General features: G+C 45.8%; 1 protein-coding gene across 1 annotated transcript; it reads right to left on the bottom strand.

The window, feature by feature from the left end:
- On the bottom strand, nt 1-14,615 carry LOC8032766. The gene is made up of 5 exons (XM_042293556.1): nt 14,596-14,615; nt 14,258-14,410; nt 12,092-12,209; nt 8,107-8,183; nt 1-2,921 (listed from the first exon to the last, which is right to left on the bottom strand). Exons 1-5 carry the CDS (start codon nt 14,613-14,615, stop codon nt 2,690-2,692), a joined length of 600 nt encoding a protein of 199 aa, XP_042149490.1. The 3' UTR covers nt 1-2,689.
- Nucleotides 14,616-15,183: the final 568 nt, after the last annotated feature.

Genomic DNA, 15,183 nt, shown 5'->3' with positions numbered 1-15,183 from the left:
TACAATGAGCATGGAAATTTATTTCCACGACGAAACTTGGAATGTGAAATCACTCGGAACACACGGCCATCGTTTTCGGCACACACTGCATGACGTTACCAAAGAAAATGAGTATGAGGCGACGCATCAAAGATGAAAAAATGACTACATTTGGTAAGCACCGGTCTTGCAGAATTGCATTTTCCAACCTGGAGGTCCAGTGTTGTAAGTCTTCAACCCTTCGCTGCTCAGGCAGGATGGGACAACATCACTTAAAAATTGCAATAAGACTAGAAACTTCGCTTCGCACTGCTCACAATCAATCCCCGACAGGCACGCAACACATCGCGTACGCATAAAATTCGTCCGACCGCCGTAACCTATACCCTGCAACTCGAGCTAGCTATACAATGTCGTCAAAACAGCACACACACAGTAGTATAACTTGCAGATCCAACATCTCCCTGACAAACACCGGCACCGTACAAAATATCACAAGGTAGCACAGCGGTTGTCACATAGCCACCAGGCTTCCCTTCACAATGGATGAGGGCGCACCGACGTCTGCTAACCTAACCTCTCCAAGGAAGGCACATGGGCACACAGTTTGACAAAAAGCCCGACAGTTGACGGGGGCAAGCCGCACTCTTCGCCGACGAGTTGTGAAAATACTGGTTGTGACAAGAGGCCACGTGCAAGTGTCATCAGATGGCACTTTGTGTAGGCGGCCCCAAAACTGCAATTCCCGCATGGGACGAGACACAGAAACGGGCACTGTAACGTCCTGGCGAGTGTTTCGTAGCTGAAATGCGGCACCGTGTGCAACCAATTTCGGGTGGACTCAAGCACAGCTTCAGTGAGCACAGTCATTGTCCCGTTGACAGGCTCGGGGCTTATGCGCCACTCCACCGCATCTTGCCATAGCTGAGAAATACAGAGGCAGATTAACTCTGCTAGCCACCAAAAAAGAAAACAAATGCAGGCACTTCCGACATGCATAGAGGTAGCGGCATCGACAACAGTCCCTCACGTCGTTTACGCACCCCTTTAAGCAGTGAAGGAGTAGGTTTGTCAGTCCTTAAGCCACACTCTTTGGCAGTATACTGACTGCCACAAGAAACCAGTATGCGAGTCACCAACAAAGGAGGGCCGCCTCGCTCCTGATAACCCTCTGCAGTACTTGGGAACAGAAACAAGCAAATGGCCCATTCACTCATTTACGACAGCAGTCTCCACTAAAACCCTCAAGTGGTCCAGCCACCTAAAGTCACTAAATGTGGAGGTAATGAAATAGTGAGTTACATACTAGTAGCCGAGCCTATGGATGACAGTCCTTGTTCACCAGTGAGGAAGTAAAATGTGACGGCCACTCCAGCTCAAATTAAAATGACAACTACACACATTAGTGACCATCGATTGGACCAACCAGCTCATTGGCACCATGTGAAGCACATGTAATTACGGTAAATTGATGAGCCCACCTAGACATAGGTTGAAGAGCAGACGACACTGCCGCAGGAGGGCTACCTTCTGCTTCTGAAGGCACTGCTGCTATGTATCACACTGTCAAGCCAGATCAAAACTCTCGCACCCGAGAGTGTAAAAAAGCACAACCATGGCTGGGACACGAACGAAACAGCGCGCAGAGCTGCGGCCTTCTCATGCACTAGCCTATACAAAGCTCTCTTTCATACTGTCTTTGGTGAGTTCTGCACAGTTTGTTTTGAGGAAGCCAATGAAGCCTACCCAACTAAGCAAGTTCATCACTAGGCTACACCACCTGTAAACCAGGAGTAGGCAATGCTTTCTCGATGAACTGGTTTTCCTTCCCCACAAGTGTCGCCGCCACAGCACCCTAATGAGCCGGTTCGCGAGGGTGGTCAGCACGAGTAAACCAGTAAACAGTGAGTTAACAATGGAGCAGTCAAAGAACTTCAATCGGTGCTTTCCCCATGAGCAAGCTTGCCGTCCCCTCAAACGAAACGGCAACCGAGCACAGCTGCCTCTTTCGAATAGCCAACTCGAGAGCTGAGCTGCCGTACCCCAGTTGACCAGTGACGCAACGGACTAGGAGTGAGCAACGCCTCCAGCTGTACAGCTGCTTTCCTTTCGTGCAAATGGCACCGTCCCCCTACCCCAGTGAACGAATAAGTTGACAGGCGGACCAGCACCCCAATAAACTTGTTGAATAACTAGGCTACTTGATAAACCAGTAGAAAGGTTGCTTATGACCAGCAACCTTTCTCGTCTGCTAGCAGCAGACGAGAAAGGCTACAGAGCTAGTTGACGAGCAGACCGACCTGTCCTCTGCACTGAAGCCGATAGACCACTAAAACGAACGGCACTGGTGCCAGTAAACTGTTGTAATGGACAGCATCAGTGCAAGTAAACCATTCAAACAGGCAGCCTCAGTGCCACTAAGCCATTAGAATGGGCGGTACCAGAGCAAGCAAAAACTGTTAGAAAGAATGGCACAGGTGCCAGTAATCAATTACAACTGGTGTCAGTAAACCAGTAGAAGGGATGACACAGTTCTAATGGGTGGAACAGGTGCCAGGAAACCATTAGAACATGTCAGTGAACCAAGAGTGGATGGCACCAGCACCAGTAGAACAGGTGGCAATGGCACCAATAGATCATTAATATGGGCAGCACTGGTACCAGTAATCCATTAGAACGGGCCGCGCTAAGCACTAGAGCGGGCAGCGGGCTAGGAGCGGGTGACTCCCTCGAAGCACAGCTGCCTGCCCTCCCTACGGAAGCGCAGCGTGGTGGGGCGTGGTCCCCCGTGGACCAGGTGAAAGCGGGCGCTGCCCTGTGCCTCGGGGTCACACCTCCAAGGGAAGGCGAAGAAGGGCAGTGTCACGTACGTCGGGCACAGCGACAGCCCTGCACGGGCTGGCCCGTCGTGGCAGGACACGAACAGCCGGCACTGCTGGCCCCTGCAACACACAGAGAGGGAACTATCAAACTTCTCGAGGAACGCTTACCCGTCTTGGCACCGATGCAGTGAAGCAGTGCAGAAGGGGCCTTGCAAACAATACCAGGGAGTGCCACACACTGTTTCTGTGTTTGGCTACTTTTTTTTTGCTTCGGTTATACATACTTGGTCTATTTCTGCCAGCCGTTTGGCGGCTCGCTTGCCGTACCATCTAGCGACACTGAGAGGCAGGACAACATCAGGATGAGGCGACAAAGCAGGATGAGGTGGTTGTACAAAGATAAGGGCAACAGGGACAACATAAAATCCTACTGCGCCATGATGGTAACATCTGTCCTATACAGACTAGCAATGCCGGTAGTGAACGGTAGAGTAGAAAAATGGGCAGAAACAGAATAAATGTTGGGAGAACTGCAGAATGGTTTTCGCAAGGATACAAAAACGGCAGATAATTCGTATGCGGTCACGCAATGCATAGAAATAGCGCAGACATGCCAACAAACCCTTATGGATAGCATTTTTAGACATACAGGGAGCATACAATAATGCCAATCAGGAAATTTTGTGGGCAGAGTTGAAGGAATCAGGTTTAAATATGAAATTGGTGAGGTTCTTGCAAGGAAGTGTACATGGACAGTAGATTAGCTATAACATGGGAGGCTGAAACCAGAGCCAGCAGCGATAAGGTGGGGGCTTAGGCATGGATGCCCCCTGTCGCCTCTACTTTTCAGGATATACTAAGAAAAATGGAGAAAAGACTAGAGCAAAGTGAATTAGGATTTAGAGTATCGTACATGGAGGGAGGGAAAACGGAGGCAGAAATTCCCAGGCCTAATTTATGCAGATGACGTTGTGCTCTTAGCAGATGACCGAGAAGAGTTGCAGAAATTGATTGGAACCTGTGGTGCGAAAGGGGTGCTCGGATTTAAATTCAACAAAACAAAATCTGGAATCACGGTATCTGTTTTTCTTTAATAGACATCAAGGGATAGCCTTCAAAGATACAGAACATGGAGAAAGATATGTACGACAAGTACAAATATCTGGGAGTGTGGATCAACGAAGGAAAGAAATACCTCAAGGAATATGAGAGATATATAATTGGCAAGGGAAAAAGGAATTCGGCCATTATGAAACACAGGGCCATTATGGAACTTCAATAAATACGAAAGGGTGCGGGGAGTAATGAAAGGAGTAATGGTACCAGGATTGACCTTTGGTAAAGCAGTCTTGTGCATGTTCTGAAGTTCAGCCAAAATTGGAGACGAGACAAAAAAGCGTTGGCAGGATAGCTCTAGGGGCACATGGGAACACTGCAAACGAGGGAGTTCAGGGGGATGTTGGCTGGTCATTGTTTGAGAGCACAAAGGCAGTAAATATAATACATTTTGACCAAAGACTAACAGGCATGGAGGACGTGCAGTGGGCGCATTAAATCTAAAAACGAACTCAACTCTGTCATGTCGCGCCGCAGTGGTGGCGTGAAAGAAAAGCAGCTGCTGATGGACGCTGGGCACTAAAGATTCAATTTTATGGCGCAAACGTAATCTGTCTACCCTAAGCGTCACAAAAAACCCAAAGTTACAGCCATGCGTTAGCCTTTTTTTTCGTTAAAACTATGACCTAACACCACGACATGTCTTTCTTATTATTTTTCATATCTCAGAAAAGGGGCATTTTGCGATTTCGGAAGGGCACCCGGGATTTGATTTTATATAAATAAACAGATAGCTGTTAAATCAGAGTAAACAGGCTTAAACAATAAAACCTGAAGTAAGAAAAAAAAAACATGTGGTTAGGTGGCGCAAGTCACCGTGCAACTGCCGCTATGCATCTATTCCTCGTCCATCTATCCTGTTTTAGAGAGCCTACATTCAAAAGAGGAAGCAAGCGAAACTGAAACCACGGAGACGGCTCCTGCGCAGATTGGCCATAAGTGCGCCTGTGTTGTGTTGTCACGTGGAAAGAAGGCGAGTAAGCAGAAAAACGAAGACACCTGTCCGATCGACGCTTTCGTCTTTTTCTCACCTTCTCGCAGTTCGTAATTCAAACGCGGCTATCGAACGGTTGGAAACACTCTCAAATCTAGGCACGCTATTTTTCCATTCCGTTTCACTCCGATTCAAAATTTGCGGCTTGCGGTTCCAAAAGAATGACGACGACAACTTGGCTGGTTTCGTGAACGTGGTTAACGTAGTCCTCTTTTTATCTTGCAGTCGCTGATTTCTCTGAGTGTGGCGAGAGCCACACTACATAGGCGCATCAATTTGAAATGAGGGGCTTTACTCGTGAAAAGAATTAGGCATGGCGCGGAATTCCGGCCTCCCAACAATTCTTTTCTGGAAGCGGTGCAAATGGGATGTTTCGGTTGTGATTCAAGGTTAGATTGCGTCACGATCGTGAGTAAATCTGCGTGCTATAAAGATTGTGGCATTCGTTACTTTTCTTTTTTCTAACCTGTGCATTAGATTTTTGTGGAATGGTAATGGATTTGCATGCGAGACAGACCACGCGAGAAACACCAAGAGGTGTTTCTCGCATGGTCTGTCTAACATCACAGCGCTAACATTGGGAGGCAAAACTAATCGTTTGTCCGCTCCGCGCCGACCGCGCGTCTTTGGCCAAATATATTGAATGTTCGAGTGCCCGAATACTAGGAATTCGATTTGCGAATCGAATTACTCGGGAACTTCCTGTTCGATTCGAATTTGTATATTCGTGCAGGGTTAAAGTTGAAGACAGATACAATGTGAGCATTGTGCAAAGAGGAGACAGACGCAATTGCGCATGTCATTCTAAATCGTAAGGAGCTTAGTCCTGAAAGATGCCCCACCCGTTTTTGGCATGATATGCTATTTTGTTTTGTTTTTTTCAAGAACACAAAAGAGTTTATTTTTAATAAATATGATGCCCTGGCCAATGGCAACATCCCTTAAAATGGGGTTAGCTAGCTACGGCAGGAGATAAGAGGACACTGATGACAGGGAAGGACAATCATGTTTGCTTCATTTCCCCTTCCTGAGATAACAAGTTTGACAAATCCCAATCTAAAAGCTACAATATTTTTTTTTTGTCAACTTTTTTGATCGCACATTGGAAGGTAGTAAGTAGCCCAGTCTTTATTTTTACTCGACTTGCTCTCAATTTATAGTCGGTGGGCTACCTCAAGATATTACGGTAGTTTTTTTGTTTTTTTTTGCTTTACTTGGCAGAAAAGCATTGGCACCGCACAGTGTATAAAAAGGATTAAGCTGACAAGCACTTGAAAAACTTTGAACTCGTCGCAAGGTGGTCAGTTGGGTGGGTTTTTATAGACTAAACATGGCTAAAGTTGCACACAAAGAAACAGGGACAGAGGAGGGACAAACGTAGATGACAGACAAGTGAACACTCACAACTCTCATGTATTTCTTACTTTCTTCCAATACATGTGAGTTGAGTGTGCACTTGTCTGTCGTCTACGTGATTCCCCTCCAGTGTCTCTGCCTTTTTGTGCGCAACTTTAACCACAATCAACCCGTCGCGGCAGAACGATCGCGCCTAACCAATCGTCTGCCTTCTCTCTTCGTCCTTCCCTTCTTTCTCATTCTTTCTCTCGAAAACACCGAATTCAGCTCGACATGCCGCATCCTGGTCCCGTCTTTACCCCTCCGCCAAGCGTGGCAGGAGATGCAACTTCTCGACTCCATTTATGCCATCGGGTGAAAATCCTATATTTAAACAAAAACAAGACCTGTAAGAGTCTAGCTACCAAGAAAAAATATTTACAGAAAAAAACCTAGACCTTAATGATGCAGAGGAAGTCTCCAACAAAAAGAATAAACTGACCACCACAGAGACAGTATATGATTTGCTACTTCCAGTCAACTGGTATCCCAGTGAAATATTCCACACAGAGAATGAGACATTAGTCTCCTAGAGGGTGTTATATAATTTGCTTCACTTTGTTTGCGAGCGAATTCGAAGTTACAAGCACAAGCCTGCTGCTCCGAACAGTGCTCGCACTGCACAAGTGCACATGCTTGGCAGAGGTGCTGAAAGCCCGAAGCTCACTCCTTGTGCTATGCTCGCCCTTGAAGGGAAACAGAGGATGGTCGTGCTTCATCTAAGCTGGAAATCAATTACTCCTCAAAAAAATATCTCAACATTTTTCACAAAAAAGTCTTTCACATAACTATTGAAAACCAGCGGCAGAGGGCTTTTTTGACCCTTCCCCAGTCGTATGTAATGATAACATGGAACTCAAAATATGTGAGAGCTATTAAAAAAACACTAAACCTAGAGGAAAAAAAAAAATTCTATTTAATTAGGACAGGAATGCCTCAAAATTAATGTTCGTCAAAAATAAAAAAAGTTTTGACAAAAATCTGTTTAATTAGGACCAGGTGAATTTTTTTTTCGGCGCGCACTAGTCGCATAGTTGTGTTTGGAGATTTCTGTTTGTCTTTTGTCACTCTTGCTCCCCTCCTCCAGGGATTATTATAATTTATTCTGTCCAACTTCCCTTCACCTTGGCATTAATAGCATTAAACATAACTTTATAATGCAGGCCGTTCAACCTTGTTGGTGTTGGACTGGTAATAGCTGATAAAACCCGTTTGCTCTAGTGATGTCTAACTCCTGGTTAGCGCAGTTGGTAGAGCTCTCCACTGGAAACAGAGGTCCCTGGTTCCAGAAACAAGCGGATGTTTTCTGTGTGCAAGAGTCACCTAGCTGTGTTTGGAGTTGTGTTTGTCCTTAGTTCCCCTTCTTCAGGGATAATTATAGTTTGTTTTGTCCAGGCCACCTGCACCTTTGCATTAATTGCATTACCATCATAACCTGACCTCTCTTTGTTTCAGCGCTTAACTTGTTATGAATAAAACGACTGGCATTTCTGTTTCACAAGTATATCTATGTCTCGATTTACCAGAATAGAAATTGCTGAGCACAAATACTAAGCGAACTAGTGTACCTCTATCAGAAATATTCCATCCCCAATTGTAAAGACAAAGGACTAAGTGTGGGTAAGAAAAACAAGTTTCTTCCTCAAAAACAGCAGGAATAGGTGTGGGAAGGAGAAGAAAGAAGGAAACAAAGATACTACAGCATCTTTTCACTGGCACAGCAAGTTTAAGGCACTGTAATAGAAAAATCAATAATTATTTTGAGGAAATGGCGCACCACAGTGCACACTTAGAACTTACGTCTTGGCAGTGGCAAAGTTGGCGAAGTCCTTGAGCATGGCAAAAAGGCTCGCAATCGTCTGGTCTCCATTTGGATCCTGCAAATTCAGGAAAGCAGAAGATTCAACAGGCGACGAAAGAGTCACGACAGGCGACGAAAGAGTCACCAAAGAGCCTCTGTTGCCGAGCGAGCAACCATAGATTGTCGACCCTTAAAGAAGCTGTGCAACGATTTTATTGTTGAAAGAATTGGCATCTTCTGCTTTTGATTTTGTTCACCTTGTCACAAATGACAGAAAACACACCTCCTTTTATTGAAATGTTGCAATTCCACCGCGTAATAGCGAGGCAAAACTTGGAATTTTCCCCGACCTGCAGCCGCGAGTGGCGGCCATGAGAAACACGCGGCGTGACGTCAACGGGGAATTTTGTAGAAAGATAGCAAGTTGTGCGAATACCTGCTCGATAAAAGGTAACTTTTCTATAAATCTTGTCATTCGAACATATATATATAAATGCATCAAAAGCCTGGTATCATCGACAAAACTTTTATTATACGGAGTTTTAGTGGCGCCATCTATCCTAGGTCCACAAAACCGTCAGCTCTCCCTGCTACCGCAAACAGCCGCCAGAAGCCGGAGGGGGAGGGGGACAGGGCCAAACAAGTATGGCCGGACCCAGATGAGACATTCCTCCTTTCGCCATATTGTTCGCGCGGCGCCCGCCAGCATGTGGTCACGCGGTCGCGAACGGATGAGTTCTCGCTGCTCACTGATGGCTCTAAAGAGAGAACCTTTCCGGAACCTCGCGCCTACCCCATCAACGTCACTGTGCAGGTGACCCGGAAGACGGCGTACGAGTTGAGAGGTGGCAAAAACCTGGATCTTTTTCATTTTTTAAAATAAAAACTAGAGTATCCAGGCAAAATCTGTTTTCTGTAGTTCACTTCAGAAAAGTCAGGCATCAACTTCCACAATAATTTATGCAAATGCCTCAAATTGTTGCACAGCTCCTTTAAAAGAGAGAGAGGTACATATAGTACTACTACAAGCTTGCAAGATCAAAGAGGGCATAAATGCAAAGCTAATGTTTCATTGATAGAAACCTAGCCCATTAATGCTCAAGACCATGCACATCCGTTTAGCACAAATAAATTTCTAAGTTCCAAGTCTATTTCCAGCTTCCTCAGACTTTTTTTAAAAGTGAAGTTCTAAAGGGATACTACAACGAAATTTCGGCGCTCATTTTTTGGTCTATATGTGTTCAAAGGAGCAGTATCACATCGAACATACCAATATATTGTTAAAAAAAATCTCGAAAAGGAATTTTAAAACTAATTAAACGATTAGCAAAGAGCACCTGGTGGATGTCGCTAACGCCTCGTTTGTAATGCTCGTCTAGGAACCTTGACAGCTAGTGACAGAAATTGTCTCGTCTCCGGCCACGACGAAAGAAGAGGGGAAGGAGGAACTCCCCTCTTCCCGAGAATGCCTTTTGTGTGTCGCAGAAGTCGCTATTGTCCCCCTACAAGATTATAGAAGATTAACCCGTCACTCAAAATTCGTACAAAAGCAGCCGCTTCGGTGGCTGGAACGACTAAACCATCCTCTCGACGTCAGCCTCGCCGTAGCTTTGCTCGTCCCGAGACGACCTGCATCACGATTGCGTTGGATGTCACATGGTCTCCGCTGGGCCTTCTCCGAGCGCTTGCCAGAGTGGGCCGTTTATAACAAAAAATACAGCCACCAAACTCAAAATACAAACGTGTGATTGCCATTTACGGATATTGTGGATCATATTCAACCTATTTTTGAAACACGACGGGAATATTTCAGATTTCGTCGAAGTATCCCTTTAAGACTCGCAGGGAATAACAGCCACTGTAGAGCGTGAGCTCCTGCAAGTTTATAAAGGACAATACCACGCTGTGGAACCGCCCGAAATTCTCCCCACACTACTGGTCAGACACCCCATTGTGCTTGGCTTGAGAGATGTTGCAAACCTCTCAAGATTTGATTCTTCAAAAAGAAATAGAGAAACTTTTGGATCTTGCCAAGGTCCGAAGTAGTAGCGAAGATAGAGACCTCCAAGGTTTTTCAAAGATTCCAGTTGGACAACCTCGAGTTTTCAAGTTTTCAAAACTAGACAATTTTGTATCTATACTCTCTATTCAAGTATGCAAAGTTCAAACTCTTCAAATTTCAGGTATGCTCAAGTTTGACAGTCTCAAATAAATTTTGAAGTTTTTACAGACGTCGTGGAAAACTGCCAACCGAGCCGAGTGGGACCGTAAAGCACCGGGACATGCGGCCACAGCTCTGCATCTTGTCTTTCCCGAAGTGGGTCAGCGGCAAGAACCTTCCGCATTATCCACCAACTACAATGCTGGTACGTGTCTCCGACTGGTGCGGTTGGCCCCATCCCACCCTCTTTTCATTTCATTTCATATCATTTATTAAAACTGTCAGCCCGTGAGGGCAACTACAGAGGTGGAAATCACAACGTAAAAAAGAAAACCAGGAATAATCAAAGCATGAAAGAAAAGGCAAAAAATACCAAACAAAAAGAAAAATGAAGTAACACAGAATCATTTTTATAGACACAAAAAGAAAATGTCACCACCAAATCACAATGTGCAGTGGCCATCGAACAAGATTTTCGATGCATTTTAAAAATTCACCGGGAGATGTATACATGACACAGCTGTATCGGGCAAAGCATTCCACACCCCATTTGCTTTTGGGGAAGAAACTAAATTTAAACCGGTCATTACGAACGGATGGGTTTGGAATAAGCGCGCTAGGACGGCGCCCCGACAATCCGCCTTTACACATTTAAAAATAGTCAGATTTTTTACTTTTAACTCTATCACAAATGAATCGGAAAATAAATTTTAATCCCTCAAGCTTAGCAGTAGATTCCAACGACGGAAGGCCGGCAAGTACACACGGCTTAGTGGGCAAGCCGACGTAACGACATCTTCTAGAGACGAGACGGGAGGCTATAGCCGCCTAAATTACCTCCAGTTGAGAGCCGTATATGTAGAGTTTGGCCATTCATGGGGAAGCATAGGAGACAAATAAGGAGACGCCAGTGGCCGAAGGCAGGCTGGGCGTGTTGCAGGGCATCTTCACAAATTTCAATCTGGTTAACCAGAAGCCGGAAATAATACCCTGGCAGAGGTTGCGAGAAACAAACTTATTAAGTGTGTCGGAGTAACTCTCGGTGACTGAAAATATGGTGCACCTGATGTTTCAATCACTGTCATCCAAAATCATGGTGGAAGAGTGCGACTAGCGAAATGATTGACACAATCTGTACGCCAAGCGCCGAGGGCCGAGAATCTGCCGTCGAAGTGGTCGCACTTTCTTTGAGCAAAACAGAGTTTGATCAGCACATTCAATCCTTACATCTCTCTGCATGATCATGATCGAAACATCACGTGCACTCTATTTTCAACCATGAAGGGTTACTACTCTTACACGCTTATTAAAACTGTTTCCTGCTACCACCGCTAGGGGATTCTTTTCGGCTTCTGGTTGGTCAAGAGAGCCTGTCAAGCCCTCTTTCCGAGTCTGTTGCCCGCCCTCGCTCTGCCCGTGCCTCCCATTGACCAAACTCTCTGTATACACGGCTCTGCTCCAGTTTAGAACGATTTGTTGAGGTGCCCACACATCAAAAGCGGACCCAAGGCAGCGGCAAACGGCGTCGCAGAAACCCTAACATTGCACCGTGGGATGTCGCAATCCTGGCAGTCGGTGCCAGGAGTACCAATAAAAAGTAAAAGCGAGCGTCGCCGTCGTCGTGGCACCCCGACCACCGACTGCCCGAAACTTCCGTGGACCATCAAGCCAAAGAAGGACTGGCGGCACGACGGCCACCTGCCACACCCTCCGCTGTTGCCGCCGCACCAGTGGGCACGCAACGCTTCTACAATGTCAGCTGACGGAAATCGAGGGAGCACTTTTTTGGGCGTGGTAAACGTTTTATCTGGAATCACACTTACGGTGGATGCTTCCCTGATGTACTCCTGGAGTCCGCTGAATATGATGACGGCCGGCAACACGGGGAGCAGGTGAAACCTGAGCAGGTAGTCGAACACCGCCTTCAGGTTCCCCAGGTACCTGCGAGGACAGGTCGTGGCGGGGCCACTAGATGTACGCGACCCTCGGAGCGCCGACGTCTCGCAGGGGCCCCCGTTTAGCAGGGGGCGGGCGCAATTGGCAGCAATGGCAGTTCGGAAACGCTACTTCCCGAGCTTCACACATGGCGTCGGGAAGATAGGGCAATGTCGTTATATAATCTGTTCCAGACTGTTTTAAGATTTTTGGAGAACCGGAAAACACTTCCTGCATTTTCGAATCGAGTTTTGGATGACTGCGTGGGTGGAATTACCAACAGGCAGAGTAGGCAGCTGCCTAGGGCAGAGGAATTTTCGGGAGCAGCCAATTTGTGGCCCGGTTCAATTTAAATGGCTCTTTCATTTTTAATCTACCTCCGAATTTAGCTAGTTTGGGAATTCTAGCTCAAAATCTAGCTACTTTTGAAAATTGTAACTCCAAACTGAGCTACTTCCCTATGCCCCCCCCCCCACCCCCGATGGGGAGTGGAGGGACTGTAAAACACTGCCTAGGGCAGGAAAACACAAAGTTCGCTTCTGGATAACTAACAACAATTATTTCAAGTAACAATGTGGCTTAAGTGTCATTACTATTAACTGTAGCTTATTTGGCAGTCATGCCCAAGTAGAGTGTTGTTAATCTAAAACATAGCTTCCGCACACCATGCTTCAGAATAATGTTGTGCTGTCATGAGGGCATGTGCTTTAAGATGATGTCAGCATCATGCAAAACTTGTTTACTTTCTTGGTGGGCATTTATTGTTTGTGTTGCCTATTACTAACACTCCAACCAGAAAGAAAACTGAAACAAGCAAGTTCATGGGGCATACAAAATTCGAGACAAACAAGTGGGTTGCATTACCAAAAAAAGAGTTTGATTATATCAAACAAGCTTTGCACCGACATAATGACTGCACAGGCTGACCGAGCCCATAGTAAAGATAGGGTACCGCATTTTCAAATAAAAAAAACTCCCGCCGGTAAAAATTTTGACAATTTGGATGTATCCGATAAACTCCAAATTTCCATGTCCCAATTCTTTTTTTTAAAAAAAAGGGCGTCTTAAAATTAAGTTTGGACAGTGAGAAGGTCAATGGTCTTGAGAAAATGCCACCTCAGTTTTTTTTTTGAATCTCAGACCATTGTAAATGTTTATTAAATTTTTGGTTAGTCCCTATTTTTCGCTTCATGTCTACTCCTAACCAGGCAGAGGGCTGCCGAACGTTTACCTTCAGACCATTGACAAAAGCAATATTACCGCTTATCTCGTGAAGGTTTGCAGGACAACACGTGTTTTAGGTCACGACAATAGCCACTCTTCCGCTTTCCAGTTTAGGCCATACTACTGGTTCTTCTTAGAGGACGGGGGAGGAAAGTTATGTTTTTGCACCAGCGAAAGCTGTGAATCATACAGATCTCAGAGACGGGGTAAGGGGGTCGGGCAGTTGAAGCTTCATTATTGCACCCTTTACCACGCAGTTGATGGATGGGACGGGATAAATATGAGCCTCCCAGCGACTACCTTCAGGGGTTTGTCGATTGTAAGGTTTCGAGGTGTATCAAAGCCACTTTGCAACTTTGGTAGTGGGACAAGTCAGTATTGCCAGTGACAAGGGCACCAACACCAAATCCAGCTGAAGAAATATTGAGACAATCGCTTTGCGAATCAAGCTCAAACTTACACCCGGATATTTCTCTAATAGAAGCCTTTGCAAAATTAAGCAATCCAGGAAAAATAAACTCTGAATTTCCGACAAAAAATAAACTCCAAAAAACGCCCTCTGATTATGGCAAAGATAAAACTCCAAAAACAGAATAAACCGCAGTCGAAAGTGTGCCTTAATCCTCGTTTTTGGTGCTATTATACATTTTTAAATAGAGTAGAGTGCCCTTAAAGCAGGCACATCTAAACATTTTTGGAACTTGCTTTTTTTTTTTCCACCAGATCATTTTCTAAGTTTGGGCCATGACTTCTGCTAAGCGAGCAATCCTACGGTGTACGGCGAGTAGGCAACGTTTCGGGACGGGCGACCGAATCGCGGCGCCACGCACTTGGGCCTGATGAAGTCCACCATGTCCTGGCGGAAGCGGGGCATGCCGCGCACGTGGAAGGCTGAGTCGATCATGCCGCAGCCCAGCACCAGCACGTAGGCCTCCGCCTCAGCAGCCGTCACTGCCAGCTGCAGTCCCAGGGACGCCAGGCACCTGATGGGAAGGCCAACGGTTTCCTTCACCACATCACCGCTGACCGTGCTACCTTGCACGGGGTGCAGTTCCACCTGCCACACTACAGAGCGGGGCTTTCTAAACTTCTTCAAGATCGAGGTGCCAATACCTGCCTCGAAAGGAAGCAGAGGAACCCTTCTCGGTCTTGGCATTGGTGCATCTACTCTTTGCCGACCGCACCCATGTGCCATCAATCACCGGCAATCAATGGTTTCCAAGCACCATTGAGAAATTAAATTTAGTGCAGAGGATTACGTTCCAGAATCTCGTGAATACCCGAAGAACTATAGTTTAAATTTCAACGTAGGTTTTAGCTTTATCACAAGCTGCTGGGCTCTGAAAAATAGTTATGGGAATGGTGGTTGCTTTTGTCTAACATGTACAACTGCTTGCATCAGTCTTCGTCACAAAGAAGGCATTGTTTACATAATTCAACTGTATTGTGGCATATGTTTTAGATCTCAAGAGCTCTGGAGACACTTTAAACAATGTTATAGGTGTCTCGCTTAACAGATGGTTGTCGGTAAGCATCACTACAGTTTCAATCCTGTCCTGAGCCAGCGTGCACGTTTTATGTTCCGAACAATGCGACCATAAATACCAAACATGAAGGAACTGCAATAGCCTTATGAAGGCAGAACACAAAGAAAGCCTTCTCTGCTGGAGATGTGAGGTGTACTATCTGTGTTTTACCAATATAAACATTCCTCCATTGAAAAGCAGACATGTTAAAAAGGCTCCACGAACTAAAA

The sequence above is a fragment of the Ixodes scapularis genome, unplaced genomic scaffold (genome assembly GCF_016920785.2).
Source record: "Ixodes scapularis isolate PalLabHiFi unplaced genomic scaffold, ASM1692078v2 PGA_scaffold4__175_contigs__length_147842914, whole genome shotgun sequence".
Taxonomy (NCBI): domain Eukaryota; kingdom Metazoa; phylum Arthropoda; class Arachnida; order Ixodida; family Ixodidae; genus Ixodes; species Ixodes scapularis.
Note: the sequence above shows the minus strand (reverse complement) of the source record. Positions and strands in the feature narration are given on the sequence as shown.